Raw genomic sequence first — 19,694 nt, 5'->3', positions numbered from 1 at the left:
TGTTCCTTCAGGAATGTGTTTAAAAAGGCATTAGGACCCAGTTTTATTTATGATCCTTTAAAAATGATCTTCTACCTTCCAGTCAACACAGGATGCTGTGACTGACAGATACATAAACAGAAAAATGCAAAATAGTAATGAGAAAACATGCATACCTTAAAATAAATGACAAGAATGGTTAATTATGATGTAACATTCACTTCTGATTCTAGTATCAATCATCTGCCAGCATCAACGATGTACTAAATAAAAAATTTTCATCCCGTTTCCAAAAGCTGACTCCAACAATACAATATCCAAGCTGACTTCTCCAAGGGAAATAATTTTATAAGGCGAGTGTCACAGGAAGAATAAACAGACATTTTTAAAGGCATGCCATTAGCATCTTTGCTTTGATGTCACCTTTCAACTAGGTAAAGAAAGAGGCCTGCTCATTAGCAAATAGCTGACGTTTTTTGAACCTGATGCATTTTGCCAATTATTTAAATGTCCCATATTCAACTAGATTAAAAGTCTGGGGAAAAATCTGAACTAATTTCAAGCGTTTCACGCCTAACACATTCTCTACAATGCAAGGTGAAAATTAGGGATTCAATGCTCCATTGGCAGCATGGTTTTAAGATAGGAACAATATGTTTATATCTGTATCCCTATCTACATTGGTTTAGCAGACTTAACTGGTTTTGAAAAACAAAGACTATCTTGAAAATTGGAAGAGAGAGAGAGAAAAGGATGGTGAGTTCAAGTTCTGCCTTAGCTATGAAAACTAACTGGGTGACTCCGGGCCAGCCATTCTCTCTCAGCCCAACCCACCTCACAGGGTTGTTGTTATAAGAAAAATAGGAGGAGGAAAGTGCATTCGATATGATCCCTTCCTTGAGTTACTTGCAAAAACAATAAAGGCGGGCTACAAATAAGGAAATAAAAATCTAAATACAGTTAGTCCTCGACTTACAACAATTCATTTAGTGACTGTTCAAAGTTACAACGGCACTGGAAAAAATGACTTATGACCATTTTTCACACTTATGACGGTTGAAGCACCCCATGGTCACGTGATTTACATTTCGATGTTTGATAACTGACTCACCTTTATGATGGTTGAAGTGTCCCGATGTCATGTGATCCCCTTTTGCGACCTTCTGACAAGCAAAGTCAATGGGAAAGCCAGATTCACTTAACAACCGTGTTACTGACTTAACAACTGCAGTGATTCACTTAACAAACATTCCAAGAAAAGTTGCAACAGGGGGCAAAAATTCACTTAACAAATTTTCTCACTTAACAATATACATTCTGGGCTCGTTGAGGACTGCCTAAATGATGCACAACTTCATTTTACAGGATTACCACACCTATTATGGCCTTCATTCCTCCCCAAGGATTCCAGTTACTAAGCATAAACAGCCATAACCAGCAACAATATAACACACTAGCTTATTTTCAAAATAAATCAAAATCTATCGGCACAGATTTTTATTTCTCTCTTTTAAAGTCATGCATTCCCTTAATTCTACCATTTCCACCATTTTCTCCCCTTCATTTTGCAAAGGGCAGGCTAAATCACATGCTAAATCAAGCATTTCCTTCTGAAGGTACGAGAACTTTCCAAAAAGCCCTGGGAAACAAGTTACTTCTTCTGATTTATGTGGAAATGGTGTAGGTCAGACATGTCAAACACAAGGCCCAGGGGGCAGATCCGGCCCGCGAAGTGGTTTCATGTGGCCCGCGAAGCCATCCTGGAAACAGTGAGGGAACGGCCCCCACTGCCTTGGCCCAGGCCCAGAGACCCTCCTCCTGCCAGAGACCCTCAGATCTGTCCCACTCCTGCCCAGGCCCCCATAGGCACCCTTGATGAGAACGATGTAGAGCTGGCCACGCCCACCCAGTAGGCCATACGCACTCTAGCCACGCCCACCCAGTAGGCCACACCCACCCTGGCCATACCCACCCGGCCCCCTGAGGGCAACCGCAATGCTGATGCGGCCCTCAATGAAATTGAGTTTGACACCCCTGGTGTAGGTAATGGGAAAGCTAGCCACAAAAAAAAATCAAAGCTAGCACGTCCATAAAGTTAGGTTGTCTGTTTCTGCTCTTTTTATTTATTTATTTTTATTTTTATTCCATTTATATCCCGCCCTTCTCCGAAGACTCAGGGCGGCTTACAAGCTTAGCAGTAGCCTTCATTCTATGTATATGCCTGCTTATTAGGGCTTTCCCCCCCCCAAGCGGCATTATTACAAAGTCAGCTTATTGCCCCCGACAATCTGGGTCCTCATTTTACCTACCTCGGAAGGATGGAAGGCTGAGTCAACCTTGAGCCTGGTGGGATGCGAACCTGCACTAATTGCAGGCAGCTGGTGTTACTTAAGGAGGCATTAGCCCACTGCTCCACCAAAGTGAGATGTAGGGTCTAAAAGCAGCGGTCCCCAACCTTTGCAGCTTTGCGGACTGGCAGTGGGGGGAGGGGTAGAGGGGCTGGTACTGTGCGAGCGGCGGGTGCAAATATGTGTGCAGCTCCATTTGTACGAGCGGCAGGCACGCGCACCCACTGCTTGCCCAAGTGGGGCTGCATCCGCGCACTTTGCCTGCTGCTTCTGCGGCCTGGTTCCAGATGGGCCACAGGGATTGGGGACCCTTGGTCTACAGGACATTTCTTTACCTATTGTTGTTGTTGTTAGTTGCGAATTTATGCAGATAGTCCCCAACTTATGACCATCTGCTTCATGATGGTTCAAAGTTATGACAGGAGAATGTGACCTATGACCTTGAAGAAAGTGACCTATGACCTATATTCACACGTGAGCATCACACCACACTACAATCATATTATCGCAATTCACCAAGTTCACATGACCGCATTTATGACCGTTTCAGTACCCTGCGGTCAATGTGATTGTGATCTTAATGAATCATTTGAATTAATTATTAAATGCTAAAGGTAAAGGTAAAGGTTCCCCCGCACATACGTGCTAGTCGTTTCCGACTCCAGGGGCCGGTGTTCATCTCCGTTTCAAAGCCGAAGAGCCAGCGCTTGTCCGAGGACGTCGCCGTGGTCATGTGGCCGGCATGACTAGACACCAAAGGTGCACAGAACGCTGTTACCTTCCCACCGGAGTGGTCCCATAGTTAATAAGGCTCCTCTCATCCGAGATTTGGTTGAAGAGGAGTGTGCGGACCTGGCTTGCATTACGGAGACCTGGTTGGGCCCAGAGGGAGGTGTCCCTCTGACTGAACTTTGCCCACCAGGTTTCCGTGTGCTCCACCGGCCTCGGGCTCAGGGTAGGGGCGGGGGTGTGGCGGTGGTTGTGAGGGAGACCTTATGTCCGCGGGAGGCTACCGTTGTCCAGATATTCGGGTGTGAGTCACTCCTCCTGAGATGTGGCCCTGGGGCTCAGTTGGGTTTGTTGCTGGCGTACCTTTCGCCCAGCCGCGTAGCAGCAGCCCTGCCTGAGCTTCTCGACATCCTCTCGGGGTTGGTGATTGAGTTCCCCAAACTTATGATGAAAGCACGTAAAAATACAAGTAGAAAAATAGGGACTACTACGGTGGTTAGGTAACAGCGTTCCGTGCGCCTTTAGCGACCTTCTGACAAGCAAAGTCAATGGGGAAGCCTGATTCATCTAACAACCATGTTACTAAGTTAAGAACTGCAGCGATTCACTTTAACAAGTGTTCCAAGAAAAGTTGTAACATGGGGGAAAATTCACTTAGCAAATTTCTCACTTAGCAACATAAATTCTGGCCTCAACTGGGGTCGTATGTTGAGATTACCTCTACTCTTCCTTTTCCCATTACTTTTAAGAAATGGTGACATAAATAGCTGCCACATTATATGATGCGGTCATGAACCCAAAAAAAAGAGGGGAGGATAAAAACGAGCTGGTTCATTCAGCCAGCTTCACACAAGTAAAGTAAATGGGAGAAGCCAGACCTGGCTTAAGTATCGCGTGATTCACTTAACAACTGTGACAAGACAGGTTGTAAAATCAGGCATGACCAGCTGCCTTGTTTAGCTTGGAAATTCCAGTCCCCCTTGTAGTCATAACTCAAGGATCACCTCCTACAGAGTCACTCGTTAGCCGCCTTGTCCTATTCATCACTAATCACGGCTTTGAGAAATATGGATCAATTATTGAAAATTGAATTCTATTACACATCCAATGCAAGCAGCAATAGACTTTATGTGACTAACATATTAAAAAGGGTCTCAACATGAGATAATATGTTCAACAGAAATGATTATTTTGCGGCCCCCAGTAAAAGATTGCTTTTTCTTTCTTTCTTTCTTTCTTTCTTTCTTTCTTTCTTTCTTTCTTTCTTTCTTTCTTTCTTTCTTTCTTTCTTTCTTTCTTTCTTTCTTTCTCTCTCTCTCTCTCTCTCTCTCTCTCTCTCTCTCTCTCTTTCTTTCTTTCTTTCTTTCCTCTTCCCATTTTTGTTTAGCTTCACAAGTTTACAGGAATCTTATAAACCAGCCAGAGTCAAGGTCAGTTCTAAAGAGTTCCACAGAGCCACACGTAAAACAAACAGATCTCTCTTCTTAACAATTAATCCACGCCAGTGACTTTTACAGCTGATTTATTGCTCAATTGGGTTTTAAGTCTGCCACTATCTTAAAAGAAGTCCTCCCATCATTTCTGACCATTAAAGGCAGTTATCTTCTCTTGGAATGAATGTGAAATTTACCGGAGGGGTAGATGTATTCTAGAATTCACTTTCACATTTGCTCAAGTAATGTGTGAAAAACTTACTGGACGGTGGTGAACCTGAAGGAAACATTATCCAGAATCCTAGGTAATGCACAGACTTTTCAAAACCAACTTCTCCAAGATGGATTTTTCTTTTCCCAGTCTTTAAACAAACGCCATGGAAACCCTGTCAAAACTAGCACCCCTGTAGTTCAAAACCAACTGGCAATGTTTCTCCAAGAGTTTATTTTGACCTATCAGGTAGTGTCAGAGAGTGAACCTGAGTAAGTCTAAACACTGAGCTACGGAGGTTGGATGGGTGACAAACGATAGAGCAGAAAGGCCTCTTCTGGTGGAAGATCTGTACATGGGCAGGCTTCTTCTTGAAGAGATATTTTGGAATGCAGGGTTTCTCATCCTTGGCAACTTTTAAGATGTGTGGACTTCAACTCCCAGAATCCATGCTGGCAGGGGTATTCTGGGAGTTGAAGTCCACACATGTTGAAGTTCCCAAGGTTGAGAAACATCGCTCTAATGCAGGGATCTTCAAACTTGGCTCTTTTATGACTCGTGGACTTCAACTCCCAGAATTCCCCAGCCAGCGTGCCTGGCTGAGGAATTCTGGGAGTTGAAGTCCATGAGTCATAAAAGGGCAAAGTTTGAAGACCCCTGCGCTAATGCAATCCTGCTTAATCTCCAATCCTATTTCCTGTTTTATGTAAAGCTATCTCCCATTTAGGGACGTGGTGGCTCAGTGGGTTAGGACCCTGAGCTTGTCGATCAGAAGGTCGGCAGTTTGGCGGGTCAAATCCCGAGTGCCGCGTAACAGAGTGAGCGCCTGTTACTCGTCCCAGCTTCTGCCAACCTAGCAGTTCGAAAGCACGTAAAAATGCAAGTAGAAAAATAGGGACCACTACGGTGGGAAGGTAACAGCGTTCCGTGCACCTTTGGTGTCTAGTCATGCCGGCCACATGACCACGGAGACGTCCTCGGACAAGCGCTGGCTCTTCGGCTTTGAAACGGAGATGAGCACCGGCCCCTAGAGTCGGAAACGACTAGCACGCATGTGCGGGGGAACCTTTACCTTTACCTTTATCTCCCATTTGAGAGCTTCTTCACTGAAATATGCCATGAGCAACAGAAATGGGAAAGGGTATAACTTGCAAGACTGATGTCAACCCCACTATATAGACCAGGGGTAGGCAACCTTGGCTCTTTTATGACTCGTGGACTTCAATTCCCAGAATTCCTGAGCCAGCCACGAGTCATAAAAGAGCCAAGGTTGCCTACCCTTGAAGACCAAACCGGGAACTCACTTCCATAGAAAGGCTAATAGAACTTTGGATGTAAGAAATTGGATGTAAGAACAGAAATTTTCAAGTCTGCTTGTTTTGTAGAAATTCCCTGAATGTAAAATCATCAGAAGCTTTGCCTTGTTGGGGCTCCATCCTGGAAGGTTTTTAAGAGACTGGACAAACCACTTGTCTGAAATGGTACAGGCCAGGGTTTCGTGCTTGAGCAGGGGGTTGGACTAGAAGACCTCCAAAGTTCCTTCCAACTGTACTATTCTGTTAAGGTTCCTGCGAGTCTCCGTCCATTATCATCTTCCTTGCTCTCTACAATTATACATTTTACAAAGCTCTGTCTTGTGATCCCACACTTTGAAAAGAAAGTCCAGTAAGCAAGATCTTTTCAGTTAGCAAATGGGCAGGATTGCACATAGGAGACGTTTCCTTCAGAGATCTTGATTTACAGCAACGCATTCCAAAAGATTAATCCTAGGGGGTTGATGGGGAAGGCACGTATATGGACTATAAATAAACCTAACCTAACGTAAGGAGATCTCTTGAGAGGTAAGTCAAAGTGTAATTTAAAAGTGTATCTTCACAGACATTTTCAGATATCTAGTCAAAGCCAGAAGGCAGTGGAGCATGACAGCATTAGCTTTCTCCCACTGATGCTTCCCAGTAAGATTCCAAAGACATATTATCTATGGCCAAAGAGTTCATTTGTATCCATGATGACTACCGGCCATCGATAACCTTATTTTTCCACAATGCCCTCCTGTGTGAAGAAGCATTCTCTCTTCCCTTTCCTCAATCTCTCACCCTGCAGTTTCCTTGGGGAACCCCCAATTCCAATATTGATAGGGGGAAAACTCACTCATTATCAATTCCCACTCTGTATAATCTCTAGCACACTCTGTGTGTGTGTGTGTGTGTGTGTGTGTGTGTGTGTCTCCCTCTGTGTGAGCTTCTTTGTTCTCAATTGAGGAGGTCCACGTTTATTACGCAGGGACGCGGTGGCTCAGTGGGTTAGGACACTGAGCTTGTCAATCAGAAAGTCGTCAGTTTGGCGGGTCAAATCCCGAGTGCCGCGTAACAGAGTGAGCGCCTGTTACTCATCCCAGCTTCTGCCAACCTAGCAGTTCGAAAGAACGTAAAAATGCAAGTAGAAAAATAGGGACCACTACGGTGGGAAGGTAACAGTGCTCCGTGCACCTTTGGCGTCTAGTCATGCCAGCTACATGACCACGGAGACGTCCTCGGACAAGTGCTGGCTCTTCGGCTTTGAAACGGAGATGAGCACTGGCCCCTAGAGTCAGAAATGACTAGCACGCACGTGCGGGGGAACTTTTATCTTTACCTTACCTTACGTTTATTATGATCCCAATTTACAGGCAGGAGTTTATCCTTCACTTCCTCAATGCAATCATATTGACATTTCTCTCCAACAGAAGTATATTTACAAAAGTTTTTTTAAAAATAATAATAATCCTGATTTATTTATTTTTTAAAAAAAATCTGATTTGGGATAATTGAGAAAATAATGGGTCCAAGGTCAGGTACTGATCCTTAAAGTCAAGAGTTCCACACTTTGTTAAATCTTCTCAGGCATGCTAGTCGTCCTTTTTCTATGCCTTTTCCAGAATCCCCTGATATATGAATATGTACAGTTAGTCCTTGATTTATAATTATTCATTTAGTGACTGTTCAAAGTTATAACAGCGGTGGAAAATAAAGTGACTTATAAGCATTTTTCACACTTATGGCAGTCACAGCATCCCGGTGGTCACGTGATCAAAATTCGGCCACGTGGCAACCAACCAGCATGCATTTGTGACAGTTGTGGTTTCCCAGGTTTATTTGATTGCCTTTTGTGACCTTCTGACAAGCAAAGTCAATGGGGAAGCCAAGCCCACTTAACAACTGTGTTAATAACTTGACAATTGCAGTGATTCACTTAACAGCTGTGTCAAGAAGGTCGTAAAATGGGGCAGAAATCACTGAAGAATTGTCTTGCTTAGCAATGGATATGCTGGGCTCAGCTGTGGTCGTACGTCAAGGACTCCCTGTATTGCATTACACACACACACACACACACACACACACACACACATCTGTGTATGTATATGTATATGTATATGTATATGTATATGTATATGTATATGTATATATATATATATATATATATATATATATATATATATATATATATATATATATATAGTGAGCACCTGTTACTCGTCCCAGCTTCTGCCAACCTAGCAGTTCGAAAGCACGTAAAAATGCAAGTAGAAAAATAGGGACCACTCCGGTGGGAAGGTAACAGCCTTCCGTGCGCCTTTGGCGTCTAGTCATGCCGGCCACATGACCACGGAGACGTCCTCGGACAAGCGCTGGCTCTTTGGCTTTGAAACGGAGATGAGCACCGGCCCCTAGAGTCGGAAACGACTAGCACACATGTGCGGGGGAACCTTTACCTTTACCTTTATATATATATATGTATCTGTGTGTGTATGTATATATGTACACACACACACACACACACACACACACTTCTTGAAAACGTTCTCAATATGACACCGAGGAAGGCATTTCCATTCCAACCATCACTAGATTTCAGATGCCTTTGAAAGGTTTTATCATCCCAAAGCTAAATTCTTGGATGGCGTAGCTTGAAATTCTGCTGCCATTACAGAATCCAAATTCAACACAGTCTCTCAAAGAAGATTTATATGTTTTGACTGCGTTATTTAAATAAACCAAACCCCAACAGTCTGGTTTTCTTAATCGGCTTTGAGTACTGGGGTCAGACTGAGATGGCCAAAACAGAGGCTTCTCATGTTTGAGAAAATTGAGATGGCCAAAACAGAGACTTCTTGTACTTTCAGGCCAAAGAGAAAAATTATAGGCCTTCGGAGAACCAAATGCATCTCCACCACCACCCATGCTACTTCTCCATTGAAGAAATACGGTCTAGGCCAGGGGTAGGCAACCACAGCTCTAGGCCATATTAACCCCTGTGTTGCAAACAGTACACAAGACCCTTTTGTTAACAGTGCAATTCCTGAGAGAATTGTTTGTTCCATGTTGCTTTAAAATAGTTATCCACGAAGAACGCCTAAGAGTTTAGCATCTCCGCCGCCCTTCCCAAAAAACCTAAGTTTAGAGACTACGTATGATCTGATATAATCAGCTTGCCTAATGGCTATAAGAAAAGGATAGGAAATTAAAATGTGGCGGAACATTTTTTTTAGCTATGTAGATTTTTTAACAGCGCCACCAAAGGATGCTAGACCCAAAGAGGCTTTCTTTCAAAAGGCAACTGGACTTTGTTTTGCTAGAAGATGTTTCCCTTCTCATCCAAGAAGCTTCTTTAGTTCTGACTGAATTGGTGAAGAATGGAAGGATTTATATTCCTCGCCGTCATCTGACGGTTAACAGTCAATGACTCTCCGAAAGAGTGCTGACAACCAGATGACTGCAAGGAACATAGCAAAACAAGAAAATCCAGCTGCCTTTTGAAACAAGAGCATTTTTGGAACAACCATGATCTGGGCGACTGAAAATCTCCATCAGTAAAATTCTAGCAGTTGTGAAGATGGATATCGGTCAGCGGTGGAAATGTCAACATCTGCAAAATGATAGACGAAGCATCACAACCCAAATCCTGCCATTTTGTAGCGGAAAAAATCACACCACCAGAATTGCTTTTCTTCTTGGCGTCTGGGGAAAGAGTGAGCCTGTGAATCTTTCCTAGTCCCCAAGAGACACAACTGAATTTCCCAATGAGAAACACCGTGTGAAAAGTCTGTTTTAAAAGCTTTCAATCATTTCCTCGGCATCAAAGGAGACAGTAAGAGCAAAGAGATATAATGAATTTGTGCCCTCTGTTCTCTTCTAGACTTAGGGCAGAGCTTAATGCAAAGCTAGTCCTTAATGAAATTTCTTCGAAATGCAAAGTAATGACTTCTAATTTCCTCACTTAATCTAATGTTACAGCTACTCCATTAATGTCACCACCTACTAGATACTTAACAACCAGCTTGTTTAGCTGCAATTTTATCGTAGGGATGCATATTCTGCTTTTCTCTTTCCTGATTTGGGTAATGTTTAGTAATGGCAGTGGGGAACAGCCATAATTTAAATATCTGAAAGCCTTCAGACCCTTAATCCCCTCTGGAAAATGAGAATATTTAATGTCTTTTGCATTAAAAAAATGAAAGAAGCATAAAGTTCATACGCCTAGCTTGTTTCCACACTTAATTCTAGATTAATCAGTGCTGATTCTGAATTACCATATTCCCATTCTGTATATTTTATCGGTTATTTTTTAAAAAAGCCTCTCCAGTAATACAATAAAGAACAATTCATCCACCAAGGTAATCATCTTTTCTCCATCAATCTGACAATCCACTTTGCACTTCTAATTTTGCTGCATCAGAATTCATGTTTCTGATGGGGTCAAGAGTGTACAGACGGTCTAACAGACTGGGCGGCATAATTTACAGTCGTCATCCCATAATACCCCTTAGTAACGGAGTCACACAGATGCACCCTTTGCTTCCGACTCCAAACAGAGCAATGGCAAAGGGGAAGCTTGCAATTTTGTGGCTCTATTGGGGCAGATGTAACTGAACAGTCAATCGCTGTCATTACAATTGGAAAATATATGCAGGCGGAAACTTAACTGATGCTTCCATCAGACAGCACCCGGGTTTCATATAATAACCAAGAAAGAGAGACAACATGAAGACTATATTCAAAGACATACCGTATATACTTGAGTATAAGCTGAATTTTTCAGCCCACTTTTTGGGCTGAAAAATTCCACTTCGGCTTATACTCCAGGCAACAAAAAAACTTACCGAGGACTTGTGCGCGGCCGAGGCTTTGGTGCTTCCGGGATCGCGCGCACCTCTCCCAAGCCACCGCCGTCCGAGACCTGCCGAAGTTTGGGGAGGTTTGGGGAGGTGTGCGCGCACCTCCCCAAACCTCCCCAAACGTCGGCAGGTCTCCGTTCCTCCGCGCCCTGCCTGCCTGCTTCTTTCCGCAGCGGAAAGAAGCAGGCAGGCAGGGCGCGGAGGAACGGAGACCTGCCGACGTTTGGGGAGGTTTGGGCGCCTCCCCAAACCTCCCCAAACGTCGGCAGGTCTCCGTTCCTCCTGCCGACGTTTGGGGAGGTTTGGGCGCTTCCCCGAACCTCCCCAAACGTCGGCAGGTCTCCGTTCCTCCTGCCGATGTTTGGGGAGGTTTGGGCGCCTCCCCAAACCTCCCCAGGTCTCCGTTCCTCCGCGCAGACCTGCCGACGTTTGGGGAGGTTTGGGCGCCTCCCCAAACCTCCCCAAACGTCGGCAGGTCTCCGTTCCTCCTGCCGACGTTTGGGGAGGTTTGGGCGCCTCCCCAAACCTCCCCAGGTCTCCGTTCCTCCGCGCAGACCTGCCGACGTTTGGGGAGGTTTGGGCGCCTCCCCAAACGTCGGCAGGTCTCCGTTCCTCCTGCCGACGTTTGGGGAGGTTTGGGCACCTCCCCAAACCTCCCCAGGTCTCCGTTCCTCCTGCCGACGTTTGGGGAGGTTTGGGCACCTCCCCAAACCTCCCCAGGTCTCCGTTCCTCCGCGCAGACCTGCCGACGTTTGGGGAGGTTTGGACGCCTCCCCAAACCTCCCCAGGTCTCTGTTCCTCCGCGCAGACCTGCCGACGTTTGGGGAGGTTTGGGCGCCTCCCCAAACCTCCCCAAACGTCGGCAGGTCTCCGTTCCTCCTGCCGACGTTTGGGGAGGTTTGGGTGCCTCCCCAAACCTCCCCAAACGTCGGCAGGTCTCCGTTCCTCCTGCCGACGTTTGGGGAGGTTTGGGCACCTCCCCAAACCTCCCCAGGTCTCCGTTCCTCCGCGCAGACCTGCCGACGTTTGGGGAGGTTTGGGCGCCTCCCCAAACCTCCCCAGGTCTCCGTTCCTCCTGCCGACGTTTGGGGAGGTTTGGGCGCCTCCCCAGGTCTCCGTTCCTCCGCGCAGACCTGCCGACGTTTGGGGAGGTTTGGGCACCTCCCCAAACCTCCCCAAACGTCGGCAGGTCTCCGTTCCTCCTGCCGATGTTTGGGGAGGTTTGGGCGCCTCCCCAAACCTCCCCAGGTCTCCGTTCCTCCGCGCAGACCTGCCGACGTTTGGGGAGGTTTGGGCGCCTCCCCAAACCTCCCCAAACGTCGGCAGGTCTCCGTTCCTCCTGCCGACGTTTGGGGAGGTTTGGGCACCTCCCCAAACCTCCCCAGGTCTCCGTTCCTCCGCACAGACCTGCCGACGTTTGGGGAGGTTTGGGCGCCTCCCCAAACCTCCCCAGGTCTCCGTTCCTCCGCGCAGACCTGCCGACGTTTGGGGAGGTTTGGGCGCCTCCCCAAACCTCCCCAGGTCTCCGTTCCTCCTGCCGACGTTTGGGGAGGTTTGGGCGCCTCCCCAAACCTCCCCAGGTCTCCGTTCCTCCGCGCAGACCTGCCGACGTTTGGGGAGGTTTGGGCGCCTCCCCAAACCTCCCCAAACGTCGGCAGGTCTCCGTTCCTCCTGCCGATGTTTGGGGAGGTTTGGGTGCCTCCCCAAACCTCCCCAGGTCTCCGTTCCTCCGCGCAGACCTGCCGACGTTTGGGGAGGTTTGGGCGCCTCCCCAAACCTCCCCAAACGTCGGCAGGTCTCCGTTCCTCCTGCCGACGTTTGGGGAGGTTTGGGCGCCTCCCCAAACCTCCCCAGGTCTCCGTTCCTCCGCGCAGACCTGCCGACGTTTGGGGAGGTTTGGGCGCCTCCCCAAACGTCGGCAGGTCTCCGTTCCTCCTGCCGACATTTGGGGAGGTTTGGGCACCTCCCCAAACCTCCCCAGGTCTCCGTTCCTCCTGCCGACGTTTGGGGAGGTTTGGGCACCTCCCCAAACCTCCCCAGGTCTCCGTTCCTCCGCGCAGACCTGCCGACGTTTGGGGAGGTTTGGACGCCTCCCCAAACCTCCCCAGGTCTCCGTTCCTCCGCGCAGACCTGCCGACGTTTGGGGAGGTTTGGGCGCCTCCCCAAACCTCCCCAAACGTCGGCAGGTCTCCGTTCCTCCTGCCGACGTTTGGGGAGGTTTGGGTGCCTCCCCAAACCTCCCCAAACGTCGGCAGGTCTCCGTTCCTCCTGCCGACGTTTGGGGAGGTTTGGGCACCTCCCCAAACCTCCCCAGGTCTCCGTTCCTCCGCGCAGACCTGCCGACGTTTGGGGAGGTTTGGGCGCCTCCCCAAACCTCCCCAGGTCTCCGTTCCTCCGCGCAGACCTGCCGACGTTTGGGGAGGTTTGGGCGCCTCCCCAAACCTCCCCAAACGTCGGCAGGTCTCCGTTCCTCCTGCCGACGTTTGGGGAGGTTTGGGCACCTCCCCAAACCTCCCCAGGTCTCCGTTCCTCCGCACAGACCTGCCGACGTTTGGGGAGGTTTGGGCGCCTCCCCAAACCTCCCCAGGTCTCCGTTCCTCCGCGCAGACCTGCCGACGTTTGGGGAGGTTTGGGCGCCTCCCCAAACCTTCCCAGGTCTCCGTTCCTCCTGCCGACGTTTGGGGAGGTTTGGGCGCCTCCCCAAACCTCCCCAGGTCTCCGTTCCTCCGCGCAGACCTGCCGACGTTTGGGGAGGTTTGGGCGCCTCCCCAAACCTCCCCAAACGTCGGCAGGTCTCCGTTCCTCCTGCCGACGTTTGGGGAGGTTTGGGCGCCTCCCCAAACCTCCCCAGGTCTCCGTTCCTCCGCGCAGACCTGCCGACGTTTGGGGAGGTTTGGGCGCCTCCCCAAACCTCCCCAGGTCTCCGTTCCTCCGCGCAGACCTGCCGACGTTTGGGGAGGCGCCCAAACCTTCCCAAACGTCGGCAGGTCTGCGCGGAGGAACGGAGACCTGGGGAGGTTTGGGGAGGCGCCCAAACCTCCCCAAACGTCGGCAGGAGGAACGGAGACCTGGGGAGGTTTGGGGAGGCGCCCAAACCTCCCCAAACGTCGGCAGGTCTGCGCGGAGGAACGGAGACCTGGGGAGGTTTGGGGAGGCGCCCAAACCTCCCCAAACGTCGGCAGGTCTGCGCGGAGGAACGGAGACCTGGGGAGGTTTGGGGAGGCGCCCAAACCTCCCCAAACGTCGGCAGGAGGAACGGAGACCTGCCGACGTTTGGGGAGGTTTGGGGAGGCGCCCAAACCTCCCCAAACGTCGGCAGGTCTGCGCGGAGGAACGGAGACCTGCCGACGTTTGGGGAGGTTTGGGGAGGCGCCCAAACCTCCCCAAACGTCGGCAGGTCTGCGCGGAGGAACGGAGACCTGGGGAGGTTTGGGGAGGCGCCCAAACCTCCCCAAACGTCGGCAGGAGGAACGGAGAACTGGGGAGGTTTGGGGAGGCGCCCAAACCTCCCCAAACGTCGGCAGGTCTGCGCGGAGGAACGGAGACCTGGGGAGGTTTGGGGAGGCGCCCAAACCTCCCCAAACGTCGGCAGGTCTGCGCGGAGGAACGGAGACCTGGGGAGGTTTGGGGAGGCGCCCAAACCTCCCCAAACGTCGGCAGGAGGAACGGAGACCTGCCGACGTTTGGGGAGGTTTGGGGAGGCGCCCAAACCTCCCCAAACGTCGGCAGGTCTGCGCGGAGGAACGGAGACCTGCCGACGTTTGGGGAGGTTTGGGGAGGTGCGCGCGCACCTCCCCAAACCTCCCCAAACTTCGGCAGGTCTTCGGACGGCGGCGGCTTGGGAGAGGTGCGCGCGATCCTGGAAGCACCGAAGCCTCGGCCGCGCGCAAGTCCTCGGTAAGCTCCGGGCGGTCACTTGCTTCGCGTCTCCTGAGGGAAGGGGGGGCGACTGGAGCGGGCGTGTTTTCTCGCCTGCTGGGCGCCGCGATTTGCCCGGGGAACGCGCGGGCCCCGAATGGCAGCGTGGAGCGAGGAAGCGGACAGCCAGGGCTTCCCCGAGAGCCGCGGCCACACAGGGTATTCCTGTGTATTCAGGCTTGCAAAATGGCGGATCGAGCCTCTGCTGGCGGCAGAGGCTTGCAGAGCGCGGATCCAGCCTCCGCCGGCGGCGGAGGCTTGCAGAACGGCGGATCGGCTTATACTCGAGTCAACAACTTTTCCCAGTTTTTGGGGGTGAAATTGGGGGTCTCGGCTTATACTCGAGTCGGCTTATACTCAAGTATATACGGTACTTGCCCTGTAGATTCAGTCGTATCAAGGGACTCTTATATTAACTGCCAACTTAAGGAAGACAACAATAGCAATAGCACTTACTTATATACTGCTTCACAGTGCTTTACAGCCCTCTCTAAGAGGTTTACAGAGTCAGCATATTTGCCCCCAACAATCTGGGTCCTCATTTTACCAACCTCAGAAGGATGGAAGGTCGAGTCAACCTTGATCTGGTCAGGATCGAACTGCCGAATTGCAGGCAGCCGGCAATCAGTGGAAGTAGCCTGCAGTACTGCATTCTAACCACTGCGCCACCACGGCTCATGATAATGCCACTTCTGTCATTACAGTTAGTCCTCGACTTACAGCCATTCGTTTAGTGACTGTTCAAGGTTACAACAGCACTGAATAAGTGACTTATGACCGTTTTGCACACTTAAAGACGGTTGCACCATCCCCAAGGTTATACGATCACAATTTGGACGCTTGGCAACTGGCATGTATTTATTTATATTTTATTAAATGTATATACCGCCCTATTCCCGAAGGACTCAGGGCGGTGTACAGTTATGACAGTTGTAGAGTCCTCCGTGTCATGCGATTCCCCCTTCTGCGACCTTCTGACAAGCAAAGTCAATGGGGAAGCCAATTCATTTAGCAACGGTGTTACTAATTTAATAACCGCAGTGATTCATTAACAACTGTGGCAAGAAAGGTCATAAAATGGAGCAAAATTCACTTCACAAGTGTCTCGCATGGCAACGAATATTTTGGGCTCAATTGTTTGTCCTAAGTCGAGGACTATCTGTACCTGCCCCCTAGAGATATTTACAATTCAGTCATATTATGCATTAACTGCCAATTAAGGGTGATAATGCCCCATCCGTCATTATGCAACGTGGAAGAGAAATCATGTCTTTGGCTCAGATGGAACAACGTTAAGACACACATCACAGAGAGAAGAAGAGTCTACCTACCAGTTTCTTCATCTATGTTAAAACGCCCAAGTCCGCTGCCATCACGGATGGAATACTGGATCTCGCCATCTCTGCCGGTGTCATCATCCCTAGCGTTGACTTGCAAAACGCTTGTGCCAATGCGGGAGTTTTCCTTCACGGAGCCAATGACCACGAAGTCAGAAAAGTAAGGGGTGTAGAGGTTTTCGTTCACGTCCACCACTTCGATTTCCACGAAGGACACCGAGGACAAGGAAACCGGGCGCCCCTTATCCTTGGCTCGTACGGTCAAATTGTAGAACTGCTGCTTCTCGTAGTCAAGTTCTTTGCTGAGCCGGATGGCACCGCTGGATTTGTCTATTTCAAATCTCCCGTTGTAGTCGTTCACCAGAGAGTAACGCACTTGTCCCCCGAGACCAAGGTCTGGATCTTGGGTTTCAAGCCAAGCAATGACTGTACCAACTGGTAAATCTTCCAAGACTTTCACGCTGTAGCTGGGCGGGATGAAAACTGGAGCGCAATCATTGACATCATCCAAAAAAACCTTTAAGGGGACCACGGAAAATTGCTGGTGCCCGTTCTCTGCTCTATCTCTTGCTTCTATTTTTAATGTAAAATTTGCCTTGGCTTCCCTATCCAAATGATCACCCACATACACTATGCCTGTGGAGCTATTGATTACAAATTGCCGTGTGTCCGTCAAGATAGAGTAAATCACCTCTCCGTTTGCTCCCAGATCTCGGTCCCTGGCCTCTACCTGGATAATCTCCACACCAATACTTGTACTTTCCAAAATATTAACGGTGTAACTTTCCTGCAAAAATACCGGCTTGTTATCATTGGCATCTTCCACAGTTATGGTAAGTAATCTCCATGTGGCCTTCTGGGGGTTGCCTAAGTCGTAGATGGTAATATTAAGAAGATAGAGTTCTGTCTTCTCACGATCCAGAGCCATAAGGACCTTAAGCAAACCAGTCTCCATTTCAAGATTGAAACAGCTGTCGGTGTTACCGGCTGAAATGGTGTAGAGGACTTTCCCGTTAAATCCAGAATCAGCATCGTAGGCCTTGATTCGATAGATGGTAGCACCTACGGGGAGATCTTCTCTGACTGACAGGTCAGAGGGAAAGGACTTATCGAAATGTGGGGCCTGCCTGTTCACGGAATAAAAATCAAGAAAGCCATCTTCTGAATTAAGTTTCACGTTGGCTTTGGCCTTCTTGAGCAGCTTCTCTGCCAGCCTCTGAGCAACCCTGGTCTCTCTGCAGCTGAAGGTCTTGGAAGAGACCTTCCCATGAACCACTGAAATGTTGACAAACATAGAGTCAGCAAAATGCTCCCCATCGGTTGCCGTGATCCGAAGTCCAAAATTATTGGTCTTCATGCCAGCACCGGCAAGAGACTTTTTAAGCTGCAGAACGCCCGAGTCTGGATTGAGGTAAAAAAATCCCAATTCGTTACCTGAAATAATTTTGTATTTCACCAGCTCCAGCTCATCAATGTCTATAGCAGAGACAGCTGTGATGTGCCCACCAACAGGAAAATCTGACGAGATGACTCCTTGACAAGCTACCTTCTCAAAGAGGGGCTTGTTGTCGTTCACGTTGCCTATGACGATGGTGACGTTAACCTCACTTTCGTGGCGGTAAGGGGACCCCCAATCCGAAGCCCTCACAATAAACCGGTAGCTCTCTGGGGAGGACTCAAAATCCAGTTCTTCAGACGTGCTAATAACCCCAGTGAACTGGTTGATGGAAAAAGGGAGTGAACTTAAACTAGCAATGCTGTACGTAATGTAGCCATTTTCCCCACGATCTTTATCAAAGGCAGAAATGGATAGAATATTAGTCCCCACAGGGAGGCTTTCATTGATATAGGAGCTGTACGAAGGCTGGGTGAACTCTGGAATATGATCATTGGCATCTTCAATTCTCACAGTAACCGGTACTTTTAAGTCCCCTTCTTTACTTGTGACTTCTAAGTCATACAATTCCTTGTCAACAATTTTTAAAGGAAGTGCTGTGGTAAGCAGCCCTGTTTTGGGATTTATCTTAAAATATTGTGCAACTTCACTGGGAGTTAGTTTATATTCTTCTCCCTGGGTTTCTGGGATTAATTGAACTACGGCAACCACTACTCCGGGAGGAGAAAATTCACTGATGGCTACATCGTAGCTTTCCTTTTCAAATTTGATCGGATTGCTCTCTCTCTTAGGACTGGCAATATGAACCAGTTTCATCGCTGAGAACTTCTGAGGGGACCCCTTGTCTTTGGCTTGCAAAGTAAGGTTGTAACCGTATGGGAAAGCGTCCCAATCAATGGCCTTTTTTTCTTTGACTTTGTACTCATTCATCCATCTCCCCTCCTTCACCAACTGAAAGTACTCCAAGGGATCTCCAGCAACAATAGAAGCAGATTCAATTTCACCGTTGGCACCTTCATCTACATCATCAACATTAATTACAGCATACGTAGATTCCTTATCCAAAGGGAAGGGGACATGCGTTACCACATTAATAGTTGGGGCATGCTCATTTATACGTTCAACGTGAACGTAAAGTTTGGCAGTGCTGCTTACTCCGTTGTTACCATACAGCTTCATCCCACGGTCCACAGCCAGAACTTCAAGATCATAGCGGTTCTTCTCATCGTAATTTAGCCTGCCACTTAAGGAGATCACCCCACTAGTGGGATGGACTGAGAACAGATCAACTTTATTTTTAAAGTAGTAATAGAATTCGCCATTCGAACCAATATCAGCATCTGTAGCGGTGACCTGTGCGATACTAGTCCTCAGAGGTGTGCTTTCAGGTATTGTTACAGAATAGGTGGTGGGTGAAAACAAAGGTCGTAAATCATTCATGTCCAAAACCTGTATATTTACTTTTGTCCAAGCTTCCAAGTCTTCTCCCCGGACAGAACCTTTTATTACCAATAAATAATTGTCCTGGATTTCTCGATTCAGTATGGCGGAATTCCCCCCTTTAGTTCTTATCCTGAGGAAGCAAAAATCAGCTATTGCAACTTCCTCTGCTTTGAAGAAACCTTCATCGTCACCTGACACAATCCTGTATTTGATGTCCCAAGAGAAGTCAGCCATTGCGATGCCCATTCTGCTTTGGCTGTTCAAGTAAGTCCGTGCCGCTGAGTTTTCGTACACCGTGGTGTTGTAAATGGAATGCGTGAAGTGGAAGCCCAGTGGTAAGCTCCCTTGAAGGCCATCACAGATGGTACCCAAAAGCTGAACAAGCAGGAAGACGAGGCCAGAAGCTGGAGCCAATGGATATGACCAGTGGCCCATATTCTTCTCCATCACATCATTCTTTCATCCTTTAAAAATAAACAGAAAGATGACACTGATAAGCACGAAGCATGGTTTGAACGATGACGTATATAAATGTATACACGGAATCAGTTTGGCTTTTCAAATTGTCCACCAAATTCTAACAGAATCTATATCTACCCAGCTGAAAGTTACCCATCAGCCAGAAAGAAGCTTTACAATTCTCAAATTAAAATTGTTTCTAAACTGACCAGTCGTACATATGAATTGGGTAGCTATTAAAAAAACTGAAGAGAGGGAGGGAGGGAGGGAGGATGGATGGATGGATG

At 48.4% G+C, this 19,694-nt stretch overlaps 1 protein-coding gene across 1 annotated transcript in view; it reads right to left on the bottom strand.

The window, feature by feature from the left end:
- Window positions 1–19,395, bottom strand: part of FAT3 (FAT atypical cadherin 3) — a gene marked incomplete at both ends in the record, with an annotated part of 425,634 nt that extends 406,239 nt beyond the window's left edge. Inside the window, one exon of the mRNA XM_081327912.1 lies at window positions 16,104–19,395. Coding sequence (XP_081184038.1) covers window positions 16,104–19,395 — 3,292 coding nt within the window. The remainder of the gene's footprint in view (window positions 1–16,103) is intronic.
- Between the last annotated feature and the right edge of the window lie 299 nt (window positions 19,396–19,694).

Source organism: Vipera berus, assembly GCF_964194415.1.
Source record: "Vipera berus genome assembly, chromosome: 4".
Lineage (NCBI taxonomy): Eukaryota > Metazoa > Chordata > Lepidosauria > Squamata > Viperidae > Vipera > Vipera berus.
Note: the sequence above shows the minus strand (reverse complement) of the source record. Positions and strands in the feature narration are given on the sequence as shown.